General features: G+C 36.2%; 2 protein-coding genes across 2 annotated transcripts in view; both read left to right on the top strand.

Moving 5' to 3' along the window:
• LOC144981119 (uncharacterized) overlaps positions 1 to 11,262 on the top strand; it is a 14,153-nt gene extending 2,891 nt beyond the window's left edge. Inside the window, exons 3-6 of the mRNA XM_078929266.1 lie at positions 3 to 146; positions 2,633 to 2,826; positions 3,355 to 4,258; positions 7,466 to 11,262. Of these exons, the coding sequence (XP_078785392.1) occupies positions 3 to 146; positions 2,633 to 2,826; positions 3,355 to 4,258; positions 7,466 to 7,689 (1,466 nt within the window). The 3' untranslated portion in view covers positions 7,690 to 11,262. The remainder of the gene's footprint in view (positions 1 to 2; positions 147 to 2,632; positions 2,827 to 3,354; positions 4,259 to 7,465) is intronic.
• The window catches only part of LOC144981120 (carbohydrate sulfotransferase 15-like), a 108,132-nt gene that overhangs the window by 39,690 nt on the left and 50,571 nt on the right, over positions 1 to 17,871 (top strand). The gene's annotated exons all lie outside the window — the stretch shown is intronic.

Raw genomic sequence — 17,871 nt, 5'->3', positions numbered from 1 at the left:
AGGCACGATGTGGCTTTCCTGTTCCAAGCCAATCCTCTCCGTCAGGATGACCGTCTTCATCGCGTCCCTCCTTAGCTCTGCCATGACCTTGATCTACATCTACTTCCCCGTGTCCATCGCCTTCAATAGTATGGTCATCTTTAAGGGTGAGTCATTGTGTTACCAATACAACAATAGATAGTATGCGCTTGGCTAAGAAGCTCATAACAATGCCATCCGGAAGTATAACGGACCAACACACAAAACTGTGTGTATCCATGAACGTTTATAGTCAGGTTAATACAGTTCAGTGAGCATTACTCATAAACGCGGATGGCAAAAAACAATAACAAAGACCTTAGTGACGTCATCTTCGAACTATCTATAGGGAATGAGATTAGCGGAAGAGTAGCGTCCCTTGATTGGACGTCACCCATAGTCTGTGACGTCACCGGCGGAAAAGTTATTAGAGAGAGAACGTCATGTTGGTTGTGCGCAGCATGCGTCTTTCGTCCTCGTTTCCGGTGAAAGCGGCTTGAGACACTTCAAAACCACATTGACGTTCTCTCTGTAAGGAGACATCCAATCAAGGGACGCTACTTTTCCGCTAATCTCATTCCCTATACGTGTTCAACATCGACATTTGGATTCAATATTCTAATGTCACGCCACCCAGCAACGGCGGCCATATTATTGGTTCTAAACAAAGAAAATCGGTACTTTTTATTCTTCATGCTGGCTCGAACTTTTCATATGTCTTTTGATCAGAATGTGTAAAAGTCAAAACATGATTAGATTCATAATGTTTTTTTCCCCTCTGGATGCGCTTTTATGCTCGTCTGAGAAATATTTCATAAGGGCGTCAGCCATTGTTCCGATAGTTTAGAGCCAGTTACTAAGTTGCCATGCGTCATTACGGGGAAGTGACGTTACGAATGTGGAAGAGTATTTGATCTAATAATGTCGGAGGGGATTCGATTATTCTAAGCATTGAATTTATAGATCGAACGAAGTTGACGTCACTCTCGTCTTTGTTATTGTTTTTTGCCATCAGCGTTTATGAGTAATTCTCACTAAACTGTATCAATCAAACGTTCAAGGTTACACATAGTTTTGTGTGTTGATCCGTTATACTTCCAGATGGCAATGTTGTGAGCTCCTTAGCCAAGCGCACACTATCTATAGACGGAACGGAATTGGCGTCCCTCCGTTGTATATTATTGTTTTCAGACAATCATTTTAATGATTACTCCTCACTAAGTCATATCAATCACTCTTGATGCTATGCGTTGAGCCAAAATTCTCGAATCATTTACCGGCCGGAACGTTTATGGTTCGATTGATAGAATTAAGTGAAAACTACTCATGAAAAAGACGTCAAGGAATGTGGCAACCTCCTTTATTGAAGTTTTCAAACAAAGGGAAACTACAAATGATACAAAGATTATGATTTAGGCCATTTGGGTTGTTTCCCCTGAAAATCGGCAACTTAATAATAGGAGTTAATTTTAACTTTTAACCGCCACTATCATTATCATCCTAGTAATCCTCATCATCATCACCACCATCATCATTATCATCATCATTATCATCATCATCATCATCATCATCATCCTCATTAACTTTATACCTTATCTTACTTACTATTCCGAACCATCGACCACCTGAGCTCCAGCCCTTCAGTTTTGTGCCATCATCATCATCATCATCCTCATCACCATCACCGCTATCACCATCATCATCATTATCATCATCATCGTCATCGTCACCATCACCACCATTATTACCATCATCCTCAATGTCTTTATTATATAAAATATGAATATACTGTATCATACTACATATTTCATGAGTTCCAAATTGCCTTGGTTAAATATGTATAGTGATTGAAGCTTCATCATCATCATCATCATCATCATCATCATCATCATGCATCATCATCATCATCATCATCATCATCATCATCATCATTATCATCACCGCCACCACCACCACCACCATCATCATCATCATCATCATCATCATCATCATCATCATCATCACCATCCCCACCACCACCATCAACACCATCATCATAACCATCACCATCATCATCATCACCACCATCATCATCACCATTACCATCATCACCATCATCATCATCACCACCACCATCATCATCATTACCACCATCACCACCACCATCATCACCATCACCATCTATCTTGATGACCCTCGCTGGAGTCCTTGGCTGGGAGGGAGATAGTCGAATGTATAGTTATATTTTTGGGAGATGATATTTTTTTTCCTTGTAAATCATCTCTCTGTTATGTGCTGTTATTTTATTTATTTTTTTTAATTCTTTAATATGATTTGTGAATATTTGAGTGTATTCCTCTTGGTGGGGACCTGTGCTGGTGTCTGGGTTAGACATTTAGGTGATCTCAAACTAAGTACACTGATAGTGTGCTTTTGGAATCTACATCTGTTCCCTATTTGAAGCATTTCCCCTTGTCTTACTTTTTCCTCAAGTCCTTTTAATTGTACATCTAGAATGTTTTTACTATCCAATGTTCTTCCTTTTTACTGGCGCTGATATGACCGAAATGTGTTGCAAGCGCCGTAAAACCCTTAAAATAAAAATACAAATATCCTGATGAATGTGTTCTTCCAGGTCTGTTCTATGGCTTCATCATGGTCCCTACCCAGACGTTGATTGGCCATTACTACCAGAATGACCCAGTTCGACTTCACATCTTTGACAAGGTGTACTTGATGATCCCCGTGTCAACGGTCCTGTTCGGTCAGTTGCTCCAGACACAGACCAGCATTCATGTGGCGTTTGTCGCCATTTTCGTATTGGACACGGTGAGTCATTATTACTATTATTATTATTATTATTATTATTATTATTATTATTATTATTATTATTATTATTATTATAGCTATTATTACTATTATTATTATATTATTATTATTATTATTATTATTATTATTATTATTATTATTATTATCATTATTATTATTATTATTATTACTATTATTACTATTACTATTATTATCATCATCATTTGTCATTATTATCATTATTATTATTACTACTACTACTACTACTACTACTACTACTACTACTACTACTACTACTACTACTACTACTACTACTACTACTACTACTACTACTACTATTACTATTACTACTACTACTACTACTACTACTACTACTACTACTACTACTACTACTATTAGTAGTATCATTATTACTATTATTACCTTGTCGTACCCGAATCTTTAATCTGAAACTTCAAGTGATGTCTTCAAACTTATTTTATTAACTCCTTTTTATTTGGGTTTTCTTTTCCCTTTCATCCTCCCCCGCCCCCCCCCCCCCCCAAGCAGATCAGTTGTGTGTGCAACCTTATCTTCTTAAGCCGTACATTTATTTTCAAAAGAGTAGTCACCCAAGAGCAACTCCTTCAACTTGTCAACCAAGGACACAGAAACCATGGAGTAGCGATGAGGCAAAACGTTCAGGAGGAAGAGGAGCTTGTTGATTTCGTTGGAGAAGACAGAGCAGATGTTGGAGACTGTAGAGAAGACACCACCCGAGCACAAAGCAGCGAAATACCACCACCACCACCACCACCACCACCACCGCCATCAAATGACATCCCAGCACCGCACCCAGAAGACCACTCTGACGAAGCCCAGAGAGCTCGATTTCATAGAGAAATCAGAACTTGCCGCCTGCTCAGAGAGCAAGAACAAGGATTACAAAATGCGTCTTTGCTGGGGCAATGGCTGTGGCCCTATCGGGTTGTTTTGCTCACTCTTCAAAGCAACGACTCCTGGTTCTTTAGCAATCCTAAAATGCGATATGCTGTTTTGGGACAGGCCTTTTTGCAACCTTGCGTTATTGCCTGCTTCTTCTTCGTGGCATTGTGCCAACAATCTAAAGTATCGACTGATAACGCCCCCTACCTTATTCCGATCATGTGGTTCAGTTACATATTTTTCGTATACCCGATAAGATGCATTCGTTACAGATTTGCACTTCGTGTCAGGGCTATTATGTGGATGTGCGCTTTTGGAATGGGTGTTCTTTGCTGGAAAATTGAGAACTTCAACAGCTTCAGCAGTTTAGCCGGTCTGTCTGTCGGATTCGGAATAATGGGCTTTTCTATTATTGGGCTGTCTATGGAAAATCTCATCGACTTCCATGATGAAGGGGGCATGGGACGCATCATTGGGGTCACCAATTTAATTGGCGTTGTGATGTTCTCTGTTGTTTTCATTATACTAGGTGAGTTGTTTGTTGTTGATGTTTTTTTTCTTTTTGCTCCTTCTAATTTTTCGATTCCCACTCCCTTTTATTCCTTTCACTTCTCCTCTATCTATCTATCCATCTCTATCTATCTATTATCTATTCTACTATCTATATCTATCTATCTATTACTATCTATCTATCTATCTATCATCTATCTATCTATCTATCTATCTATCTATCTATCTATCTATCTATCTATCTATCTATCTATCTATCTATCTATCTATCTATCTATCTATCATCATCTATCTATCTATTCTATCTATCTATCTATCTATCTATCTATCTATCTATCTATCTAATCTATCTATCTATCTATCTATCTATCATCTATCTATCTATCTTATCTATCTATCTATCTATCTATCTATCTATCTATCTATCTATCTATCTATCATCTATCTATCTATCTATCATCTATCTATCTATCTATCTATCTATCTATCTATCTATCTATCTATCTATCTATCTATCTATCTATCTATCTATCTATCTATCTATCTATCTATCTATCTATCTATCTATCTATTCTATCTATCTATCTATCTATCTATCTAATCTATCTATCTATCTATCTATCTATCTATCTATCTATCTATCTATCTATCTATCTATCTATCTATCTATTATCTATCTATCTATCTTTGATCTATCTATTTATCTATCTATCTATCTATCTATCTGTCTATCTATCTATCTATCTGTCTATCTATCTGTCTATCTATCTATCTATCTATCTATCTATCTATCTCCCCACTCTCTTTCTCATTCTATATTTCTATCTCTCACCCCCACTCTTTTTTCTCTCTCTATTATTTCTCCCTTTCTCTTTCTTTCCCGTTCAACCGCTTTCGTAACCTGAACACCTTTTTAAAGGGTGGTTAATGCTAAACAAAGAATAATACGTGCTTGCAACTTCAACCCTATCAATAAGATGCTGAGATCAAACGTCATTTATATATATATATATATATATATATATATATATATATATATATATATATATATATATATATAATACTTTCCCTCGAATGGAATATGGACCCAGCTACCTGATCAGTTCTGGCTGAGTCGACAGGGAGGTAAACAAAATAAAAGTCAACTCTTTGGAGCTCATTTGTTCAGCGGCACGATGTCTCGTCTTATCAAATGTCACGCTTTGTTAAGCATGGCCAGTCGTCGGATGGGTGACATCAAAGTAGAAATAGTCTTTCAGAGCCTTACGGCCCTTTTAGCCGGAATTTATCCCTATTTATACTTAAGCGTGAAACAGGCAAAAGCAATTTCTTGATACCCTTTGGATAGGACGCTGGTCTACTGCAAGTTACTTTCCGCCAGATCTAACAGAGCTAGATACCCAGTCACTGCTGGGTGACAGTGTTCATATAGAAAATTCCGTTCCGACGTTGTGTCCTTGGGTAAGGCACTTTACACACGCATCACCCCACCTGGTGTGAATGGGTAGGTACTTGGCCATACACATAGGTGGATAGTTTAAGTTTAACATTGTTAGCACAACAAAAATACTTGTGCGGCTATGTGGTCTTGTAGTATGACACTCGATTTCGGACCGGAAGGTCCTGGGTTCGAGCCTCGCGCTCGGCGTATAGTTGAGTCCTTGGAAAAGGCTCTTTACTTACATTCTCTCACCGTACTCAGGTGTAAAAAGAGTACCTGGCCGTTAACAGCGTTGTCTTTGTCCGAAAATTGCAATATCGCCTAACAGGCGGCATGTCACGTCCTATATGTTAAGTGTTGCTGTTGGCCAGGGACCCTTTGTAAAGCGCTTTGAGCACTTTTAGTGGAGATTGCGCTGTATAACAGGTGACTCATACTGTTGCAATGGAAATATTAATCCGCATGACCTGTTGGTTGCAAGGGCCAAATCCATATTTATAGTTAATTCTTTTAAGTATCTTTCCTCTTTTATTGTGTCAACTGATGTTTATGTTTATTATTATCTGTAATATTGAGCTTTGAGCTTTTATAGAGCGCAATATCCACTAAATGTGCTCAAAGCGCATTACAAGGGGTCCCTGGTCAACAGCAACATTTAACATGTAGGACGGGACATGACGCCTGTTAGGCGATATTACAATTTTTCGGACAAAGACAACGCTGTTAACGGCCAGGTACTCATTTTACACCTGAGTACGGTGAGAGAATGTGAGTAAAGAGCCTTTTCCAAGGACTCAACTATGCGCCGAGCGTGAGGTTCGAACCCAGGTCCTTCCGATCCGAAAGCGAGTGTCATACCACTAGACCACATAGCCGTAATAAACATCAATCGGATGGTGAAAAGGGTGGAACTGAGATATTGCCAAGTTTAGTTAGAAGGTCAATTTTGTCCAAAATGAGTTCTTGTCATAAATGATTAAATCAACCCATTTTGTACATCTACGTCTTTATCAAAGCTTAATTTCACTTCTAATTATTTTTTACAGCTTGTCATGTTAAAAAAATATGAAATTTGAGAAAAGTTGCTATATACCTTTCCCATACATCTGACCATAACTTCTTGAAAAATCACCCGATTTACTTCAAATAAAGATTAAAATGCTTTGGGGAGCACGTTCTTTCCGAAATTGGAAATCCAAAATTTTCACATTCCGACATGATTATGTAAATATACTGACCTATATTTTAACTGTGTTGTCATATCAGTGTCATGTTTCTCAACTTCATTTCTGTTAAAGAAATGCCCGTTCGCAAAAAAAAAAAGAAAAAAAAAAAAAAAAAAAAGAAAAAGAAAGTGAGAAATGCTCAACCTCTTTGAAAATTCTCGTCTGCGAACCATGATATGGTGTACGGGGTGTTTCAGCTACAAGAATGTCTCATTCAAAATATAAAACGTATCAGTAACTCTAAGTTGGTACTTACAATAGGTTTGGTCATCATTTTGCTCCGATAGCTCAAATGGTAAAGCACTCGCTGCACATGCAAAGAGGCCTGAGATCGATCCCGGGTGCAACAACCTCCATCATCATCATCATCATCATCATCATCATCATCATCATCATCATCATCATCATCATCATCATCATCTTCATTATCTTCATCACCACAACCTTCACCATCACCATCATCAAATCACTACCATCATTACTCCCCCCCCCCCTGCTCCTCCAACCCCCCCCCCCCCCCACCATCTAACAACTTTCAATTTTTCCTCCTAACTCACAGGTGTCATTCTCGATCAATACGGAAGTGTATATTATGTCTACCATATTCTTGGCGGATTCATCATCTGTGGCAGTCTCCCACTATTCTGGTCCTCGCTCGTGGATGCCTTTGATGCTCTGCTCTCTCTTTGCCTGCCCATGCTGCCAGTTCAATGTCAGAAATATATGCCAGAAAAATACGGAGAGGAGAAGCGACCCCTCATCTCATCATATGAGCCTATTTAATTTAGTTCTTTTTTTATTATCTGAAATGAACATTTTTACAGACCTGCCAACTTGAACATTTGAAAACCCCCAAAAAGTATGAAAATGTTCATTTCTTTTATACTTTTCAAATTAATATTGATTCAAAGTCATAATCTTTTGCATTTTTAGTTTGTTGAATTTAAAAATATATTTGTAAGGGTTGGCAGCTCTGCATACTTGCCACAAAACTAACAAAATGTTAATCTTAAAGACTTTTCATGCTTTTGATTTTTTACTTTTTTTTTAAGTTGTCTTCTTGACTTCTGAACAAAATCTGAGAGCAAAATTTAGTGAAGGCCTCATTCTTTTTTTTTCAGCTCTTATTTTATTAAAATTCTTCTTCCAACGTTAAATAAAATATGTGCATGAGATATAGATAACTTCATTTTAGAAGAAATTCTGACTTAAATTTTCAATAGAATAAATAATCTTAGTGTCCATAGAACTAAGTTTACATCTATAAACAAATATAAAAAATAAAGAGACACTTCCCTTATTTATTATTAAAAACAGATAAACTGATGATTACATTTTGTTTTTTTGTGGCAGGTCTTGATTTCTTATCTTTGTTTTCTTATAGCTTTTAACTTTAACTCCCTCAACCCTAACAACGACTATATTCGTAATTTACCCGGGTTACTTTTACCCCATGCCTATTTATTACATTTTTATAAGACAAAATTATAGGCGTAGTATCAAAACTAATGTTTTTAGTTTTTCCATGTTAATGATAGTTGAATAAAACTTTCTGTGCACAGGCTCATTTTTAATACATTTTTTCCAATTTTAAAAAGTAGCAAAAATCTCTAGGATTGAGTTAGTTAAATGTCATTGTTTATAATTTTGAAACTTATTGTTTATGATTTTAAAATTTATATGTCAAGAACTTTTTTGATTGTCATTGAGGTCGATACACAAGCAAGATAATTTGCGTTCATTGTACATTGTCTTGGTGATGCTCAGCCTGCTAACGGCTAATGCTATAAATAGCGCAGTAATATTTATTGTGAATGGATTCTCTCATCGTAAAAAAATATATTATATGCATGTCGATAGTTCCTTGTGAATAGTATTTTATACCGATGATTTCTGGTGAATCAGTATTCGTATTATTGTTTATGACAAGTCATTATCATTTTTGTATACAGATGAGTTCGGTGAAACAGCATTGTTGGCAGATGGTTTCCTGTAAATCGGTATTATATACCTACATTTTCATGTTGTTTTATAAGTATTGCATACAGATAGTTTATGCGGAATCATCATTGTTTACAAATAGTTTTTCCTTACATTCAGCATTGTATGCAGATGAGTTTCGAGGAATCATTATTGTCATTGTATACAGATGACTTCCGGGGAATCAACATTGTATACAGATGAGTTTCAATGAATCAACATTGTATACACATGAATTTCGGGGATTCAACATTGTATACAGATGGTTTTCCTTACATTCAGCATTGTATACATATGAGTTTCGGTGAATCAACATTGTATACAGATGGTTTTCCTTACATTCATCATTGTATACATATGAGTTTCGGTGAATCAACATTGAATACAGATGAGTTTCGGTGAATCAACATTGTATATAGCTGAGTTTCAATGAATCAGCATTGCATACAGATGAGTTTCCATATATCAACATTGTATACAGATGAGTTTTGGCGAATCAACATTGTATACAGATGAGTTTCGGTGAATCAACATTGTTTACAGATGAGTTTCGGTGAATCAACATTGTATACAGATGAGTTTCGGTGACACAGCATTGTTGGCAGATGGTTTCCTGTAAATAAAATCGGTATTCTATACAAATAAATTTAATGTTGAATGAAATCTTTAATCTATCGGTGGCTGTAAACTAGAACCTCAAAACTCGTCTCAAGTGCTAGACAATCAATATCAGTAAAATATTTGTACTTGCTCCTATGACATGTGTACATCATCATCATCATCATCATCATCATCATCATCGTCGTCGTCGTCGTCATCGCCGTCATCGTCATCATCACCACCATTATTACCATCATCCTCAATGTCTTTATTATGTATAATATGTATATACTGTATCATACCACATATTTCATGACTTCCAAATTGCCTTGGTTATATGTGTAAAGTGATTGAAGCTTTATTGAAACAACAATATTAGAACCATTATGAAACATAGACCTGCCGACATGAAAATATACAAAAAAATCGTAATGTCTAGGAGAAATAAAATTTCCTATTTCCTATTGAACATCTTGCTCTCACAGGAAAGATGGAAGGTAAAAAGTGAAAAGGTAGACCAAGAAAAACATATTTTAACAGTTTGAACAGCTGGGTGACAAATAAAGAGAAGACTAATATTCAAGGAGCTTATCTTCTTGGTAATATTAGTTTTCTAAGGTTATCTGATCAGAGAGATGAATGGCGTACCATGATCACCGATGCCTGGCACAGACTGGCTACTTGAAGAAGAAGAAAAAGAATTTCCTATTTACTGACTTACTTCAGCCCTTGTGTTCTCATGGCCGTCAACTGTCTTCATCTCGCTCTGCTCTGGGACATCTCCATTAACTCACTCAACACGGAAACCGACTATATCCGTAGTTTACCCGGGTTACTTTTACCCCATGCCTATTTATTACATTTTTCTGAGACAAATTATAGGCGTAGTATCAAAGCTAATGTCCTTAATTTTACATGTTAATGGAAGTTTAATAAAACTATCTATGTACATGCTCATTTTTAATACACTTTTTCCAATTTTAAAAAGTAGGAAAATCTCCAGGATTGAGTGAGTTAATTTCACTTAAATAAGCTCATTCCAACTTTTTTCAGCTCTTACTCTTATGTTGTTGAACTATTCCAGGTGCTTCTGTTCCTATAGTTTACTTAAATATATAACAATGTAAAATTGAATGTAAGCTTTAATTTAATATACGAAAACATATATAGATAAAATGGACGTTTTAGGTTTCCCCTTTATATAAAAAAACAGGATGAATGAAACACGCACTACAGACAAATGAGATAATGTGGTAGTGGCGTTGTTAAGATGGTTTTTGTTTATTCATCTTAACAACGCAACTACCACATTATCCTATTCGTCTGTAGTTTTTCATTCATCCTGTTTTTTTTTATAAAGGGGGAACTCCGAAACGTCCATTTTATCTGTTATTCGTATATTAAATTAAAGCTTACATTCAATGTTACATTGTTATTTATTTATTCGAGCAGCAACATTTCCATTATTGTTTACTTTATATAACTATGACAACAATTTACCCTCACAAGGATTAAATAACATTTCAAAATACTTAAAAATCATTTTCAATAGGACTTTAAAGTCTTAGAGATACTCATGAAGTTCTTTATATTGGAGCCAACATTTCGTAATTTTACGATTTTTTCGTAGTATGTAGCAGGCAGGTCCCATCAAGCAATCACTTTATAGTGTTCACTAACTTACAGGCATTTCCAATTAAAATTCATTATTCTTCACTTTCTTTTTTGTTGTTGTTATATAGGCTCAATAAAACTCGTTCATTTCAGAAAAAAATATTGACATTTTTGGGGTTTCTTTTCTAATATTATATGTGGTAGAGAGAGAGAGAGAGAGAGAGAGAGAGAGAGAGAGAGAGAGAGAGAGAGAGAGAGAGAGAGAGAGAGAGAGAGAGAGAGAGAGAGAGAGAGGCTCAAGCCGACTGCTAAATAAATGCGTACGTTGAAAGACATATTGGCATATTGCATCACAGTTTCTGCTGTGTGATTGGAAAGCTGGATCTTTTAGAAGTAGCAGAACGTACTTTGAAAATTAGGATAGAAAGCAATTGTCAACTCTACATTATAAAAAGGCTTGATCTTTTATATTGCGCAATATCCACTAATCGTGCTCAAAGCGCCTTACAAAGGGTCCCAAACCAACAGCAACGCATAACATGTTGGACAAAACATGACGCCTTTTATGCGATTTTACAATTTAAGATAAGAGACAACGCTGTTAACGACCGGGTACACTTATTTTACACCTGGTTATAGAGAGAGAATGTGAGTACACAGCCGTTTATTACACTAGAAATCTTTCACTTTAGTTTACTACCGCCTCACCCCCAATGGGAACGACCCACCGTCGATGACGGGGAGACCACCGTGTGGTTACGTCATAACAGATGTCCAGAACGTGAAAACTGGCCTATATTTATCCCTGCAGGTAGAATGCACCGCTTGGATTTCATTGTCAGTCAGGCTATAGGACAGATTTCGTAAAATCGTTCATTTTTACACTGCAATTGCTGACCATACACTTCTTCTATATTTTTCTATTTTATATGGATATAACGGCCACATTTTCATCTTCAAGACGCAATTATTTTCATTGATATCAAGAAATGGTGAGTATACTTTATTCTTTCTTGAAACATGTATATTTTTCTATTTAGAATTAACCTGAAAAACATTTTTAATTGTTTAAAAAATTCAAATTGATGTTATCTGAGTTTTGTTACCCTAACACATGGTAGTAAATACAAGAGTAATAATCTACTTTTAATATAGCATTTATTTCACCGACTTGTAATGACAGGTTTCTGCACAATGAATGTGTAAACACACCTTGTCTAATTCTTTGTTGGCTAACAAAATAGTCCCGTATTCAGACAAACTCCAGAGACATAAGAACACGAGTCCAATGGTGATGATAACGTTGTTGTTGTTGTTGTTGTTGTTGTTGTTTTATGGTGATGATGATGATGATGTTGATGATGATAGCGCAGTAATAGTAGTAATCGTAGTAGCAGCAGCAGCAGTAGTAATAGTAGTAGTAGTAGTAGTAGTAGTAGTAGTAGTAGTAGTAGTAGTAGTAGTATTTAGTAGTAGTAGTAGTAGTAGTACACACACACACACCACACACAAGAGAGAGAGAGAGAGAGAGAGAGAGAGAGAGAGAGAGAGAGAGAGAGAGAGAGAGAGAGAGAGAGAGAGCGTGTGTGTGTGTGTATAAAACTCATGTACGCACATTTTTAGCACGGAACGATTTTTATTGCATTGAACTTTGAACCTATAACTTTCACACCGATTTGCCATTCCGTCTTCACGATTCGCACCTTCCCTCGATATTCTTCTACATCGCCCGTTGATACAGTCAACGGGCGTGAGAAAAGAGGGTAGATAGATATATCATGACATCATCAAAAAGCGATGTAATCAAAGGTGGCGGATGATTGTGTAACCTCAAAAGCCCGGTGGACTGCGCTACAATGCCGAGCATTCGAGGGGATATGTGATTTGAGTGGGAGGGGCTTATTTGACTTTGCCGATGACCGACTGGTGGACGATTGAAATTATAATTGTCCATTTTCAGCAGCCAGTGATTGGCACTCCATGGATAGAAAGCAGTTTGGATGTTATGGGATGAAATTTCTGGAGAGGTGGAGTAAATTTGAAATGAATTGAAAGTAATTTGGGGCGTTGTCTAGGTGTCAAATAAGACTCTCGCAGACCGGTGATAAATCAATTTTTTGGCCGCAAATGCTACAGTAAACTTCTTTCTCTATCTTATTTTTGCTAAAAATATTTCAGAGTGGGTATATAGGCGGATTCCATTTTGAATAACGTGCATTTAGAACTATATTTTAAAGGAAAATTATTACGTTATTATTATTAGCAGGCATCTAGGCGATCACTATCGTATTATTACTAACAATCAATAATATTATTATAACTCTTATTATTACAATTCTTCTTCTTCATATTATTATTATTATTATTATCATCATCATCATCATCATCATCATCAACATCACCATCATCATCATCATCATCATCATCATCATCATCATCATCATCATCATCATCATCATCATCAATATCAATAATAACTAATGATTTTTTTTTCTTTACTCAGATGAATGGTCATACTGAAAACAAGCAATGTCTCAATGCAAATGGACTCTGCCGAATAAGCTGTGAAAGGGCTCAAATGAGATATGTGGTTAAAAAACATTTCATGCAAACTGCTCCAGAATTAGCAAGTGAAGTTCCACCGGTGAAAAAAAAAGAAAACAGAACGTTGGTTGATTAATTAGATGCTGTTCCTTAAAATAATCGTGAGGTTTTACGTATGTTAATAAAAAGTATAAAAATATGTTAAGATCTATACAAAGTTCAGAGGAATACTTATAACTTATTTTTACCTATGATTGTCAATTTATTTTAAAATAACAGTTCATTTTGATTATCTGATCATTAATCCCCCCCCCCCTTTCCGTCCTTTTCAATGCGTTTATCGCGATTTTTTATTGTCAAAAAATGGATATTATTTATTTTTTACTACTACTACAACTATTATTATTATTTATTATTATTATTATTATTATTATTATTATTATTATTATTATTATTATTATTATTATTATTATTAACAATAATAATAATATTGTTATTATTACAGTGGTGATCAAGAGTAAGATAAATACACTGATATTTTATGATTATTACTAGTATTAGTATTACATCGATATCACGTGTTTCAACTGATTCACAATGATCATTTCTGTTATCCACGATGCTTTGGTTGTTCAATAAGCAGACCGTTTTCAACAAATTTCCATTTTAAATAGTATTAGCTATCTGGTCGTCTTTGAACCTATAACTTTAACACAGCTACGTCATTCCATCTTCACGATTCGCACCTCACCGCGACATTCTTTTATGTTGACTCGTGGTACAGTCAACGGGGTTGAGAGAAGAAGATAGATATTGAGTGACATCATCAAAAGCGATGTGATCAAAGCTGGCGGATGGTTGTGTAACATCAAAGACCAGTGACTGGTCTACAAGGCCTATCATATTCGTGGGTATGTGTGATTTGAGTAGGAGGAGCTTTCTTGACTTTGCTGATGACCGAGTGGTGGACAATTGAAATTAGAATTGTCCTTATTCAGCAGCCAATTGGAAATGGGCAATTGTAAAAAGCTGATTGGACGCTCCATGGAAAGAAAGCGGTTGGAGGGACATGGAAGGACAGTGCTGGAGAGCGTGGAGTGGGGAGGAGTAAATTATATTGAATGAATGATAGTACTTTGGGGCGTTGGGAAGTTAAATAAAACTCTCGGAGGCGATGAGTCAATTCTTTGGCCGCAAATGATTCAGTAAAATTCTTTATTCTTTCTTTCTTTCTATTTTTAATTCCTTTCTGTCAGGGGGACATATTATAGGCGAATTCCATTTTTTTTTAAACGGGCATTTCGAAAGCTATTTTAAAGAGAAATTAATGCGTTTTTCCAAAATTAGCAGGCGTTTAGGTGATAGCCACTATATTATTTTCATGAAAATGATCATCATCATCATCATCATCATCATCATCATCATCATCATCATCATCATCATCATCATCATCATCATCATCATCATTATTATTATTATTATTATTATTATTATTATTATTATTATTATTATTATTATTATTATTATTATTATTGTTATCCTTATTATTATTGTAATTATTATCGTCATCATTATTATTATTATTATTATTATTATTATTATTATTATTATTATTATTATTATTATTATTATTATTATTATTATATAGTTTACATCTATACAAACGTCAAAGGAATGCATATAACATATCTTTTCCTAAGAATTGTCAATTGCCATTACTAAAACCAGTTCGTTTTGATCATTTGATCAACAAACCCCTACAATTCGGTGATCACGAATTTTTTTTTATTGCTGTCATAAAAGGATATTGCTGTACAGGTGAGCGGATATCTCAACAATGCTTCATTACAAAACGACTTTGATTATATATTTCTACTCTGTGAATATTGATGATTATTGCAGTATTTCTCATTTATTTGTATAAACTCAGATAACTATGTAATTTTTGATTATATCGTTTGAAGTAATTAAAATTTCTGACCCATTTTTATTGTTATTTCCTATAAAATCTAATCCCAAATGATCTACTAAAATCATATCAAATAAAAGTATGTAAACCACTTGTTATGACTCTAAAATATCTTATTGCTACATCTAATAGCATCTTTACTACGCTACTTTGAACTTGAGAAAAAAATCATCGAAATAGGAAAAATTGCTCAGTCTCCCTTTCGGCACAGGCCGTGACTCGCCATCTGTTATGAACTAGCGTCCGGCAAAATTTACCTGTCGAACTAAAGTGAAAGCAGTAAACGGCTGTGAGTAAAGGGCCTTTTCCAAGGACTCAACTATGCGCCCTCCAGAGCGGGAATCTGACGCAGGAGTTCCATTCCTAAGGCAAGTGTCATTCCACAAATGTATCGCGCGCGTGCACGCACGCACACACACACACACACACACACACACACACACAAACACACAAATTCGGGATTGACTTAGGACCTAAAAATCTTTATGATTCCAAGAGATGGATCTTAATAAAGTACATAATATAACATGTATTATTCATTGATAATGGATCAAAATGTATTTATTCTTATTTCACTTTACTTGAAATTTCGTTACGGCCTTGACCTTGGACTTTAAACAACCCAGAGCTGCCTCCCTGAATTTTTGAAAAATTCGTAGTTTCAAAGGGGGGGGGGGGGGGGGGGGGGGGAGGGGAGAATAAGTCGCTTTAAATAGCTTTACAAATACACAATTTGTTCTCATCATGGTTCGGAAATGCTTCAAAGTCCTGAATAGTATAGATAGTATGCGCTTGGCTAAGAAGTTCACAACATTGCCATCCGGAAGTAAAACTGCCCAACACACAAAACTGTGTGTAACCTTGAAGGTTTATAGTCTGGTTAATACAGTTTAGTGAGAAGTACTCATAAACGCGGATGGCAAAAATCAATAACAAAAACATGAGTGACGTCATCTTCGAACTATCTATATGTTCTAAGGAGCTAAACTTTCCTTTTCAACAAAATATGAGTCAAAAAGACCAATGCAGCTCTGTATCTGGAGCCAAAAATTCGTATATTCATACGAATTTTTGTACCACTCCGGTCTGAAACAACCTCAACTTGAAATTTTTTCTGGGCTGCAAAAGAATTTCCTTAGTCGTGACGTCACTTCCTTTTAACAACGCTTCTTACCTTACATTATCTCACCACAGCAACCAAAAGTTGAAGTTAGATAGTAAAAAAAAACCCCACAGGCCCCCCTTTCCGAGCCGATGTCGACAATCAAGTGTGAAAATGAAACATTGAACCGTTTTGGTCAAGAAAAGTTTGATCAATTTGAATTTTTTAAATTCAAAATTTAAATCAACTTTGCAAAAAGGGCAGTCCGTTTCTAAGCGGGTATGATGTCGTATTTTCCCCTTATTTATTAAGGGGGTGGGGGTGGGGGGGGTGGGCTGTAGTCAAAATTCAATTTTTGATTGTAATGCTAATAATATTGCTGTTCCCTTGTTATTTTTAGGTGGTAGTGGTAGGTGGGAGGTCTAATTTGATGACTAACACTGCACGCACACACACACACACACACACACACACACACACACACACACACAAAAGCAGAATTTTTTTTTCTTTCTAACATGATGGGACAATAAAGGATAATGCTCCCTACACACATAAACGCTGAACAAAATGACCAATCGTGATGCTAGATATTTAAAAAACTGTGAACACTTTTCACTATGTGGGTCGCTTTGAGCACATATTCCAATGTGACCCATGACCTCGAGTACATGGAAATGTAATATAGATCATGCCCATTATAACTCGTGAAACAGTGAAACGTAAAGACTGTTGATAATGTAATGTAATCCCAACTTCTTCCAACAACCAGTATTTTGTTATAATTGTATGCCCCCTACACACCTTACGTTCTACCGGCCGGTATACCTTAAAACTAAAGGCTAGGGCTATTGGTCAGTACTGACTCCCAGGCGCTAGCACATGCGGGTCAGTACTGACGAACAGACGCCAGTGCCTGGAGGTCAGTACTGACCAATAACCTGGTGTCTATTGGTCAGTATTGAACAACAGGTGCCACCGCCCACAGACAACCTCTCTTCGGTCTGTGCCACCGCCCACCATTGATCAGCACTGACCAATGCTATCTATACACATGCCGACTCGTCGGGAATCTGGCGTGAAAACTAGAAGGCCCACGAGTCCCGCTGATAGCCCTTAACTCTCTCTCTCTCTCTCTCTCTCTCTCTCTCTCTCT

This window comes from Berghia stephanieae, chromosome 10, assembly GCF_034508935.2.
Source record: "Berghia stephanieae isolate SIO BIC M18660-M18661 chromosome 10, UCSD_Bste_1.3, whole genome shotgun sequence".
NCBI classification, from domain to species: Eukaryota; Metazoa; Mollusca; class Gastropoda; order Nudibranchia; family Aeolidiidae; genus Berghia; species Berghia stephanieae.
Note: the sequence above shows the minus strand (reverse complement) of the source record. Positions and strands in the feature narration are given on the sequence as shown.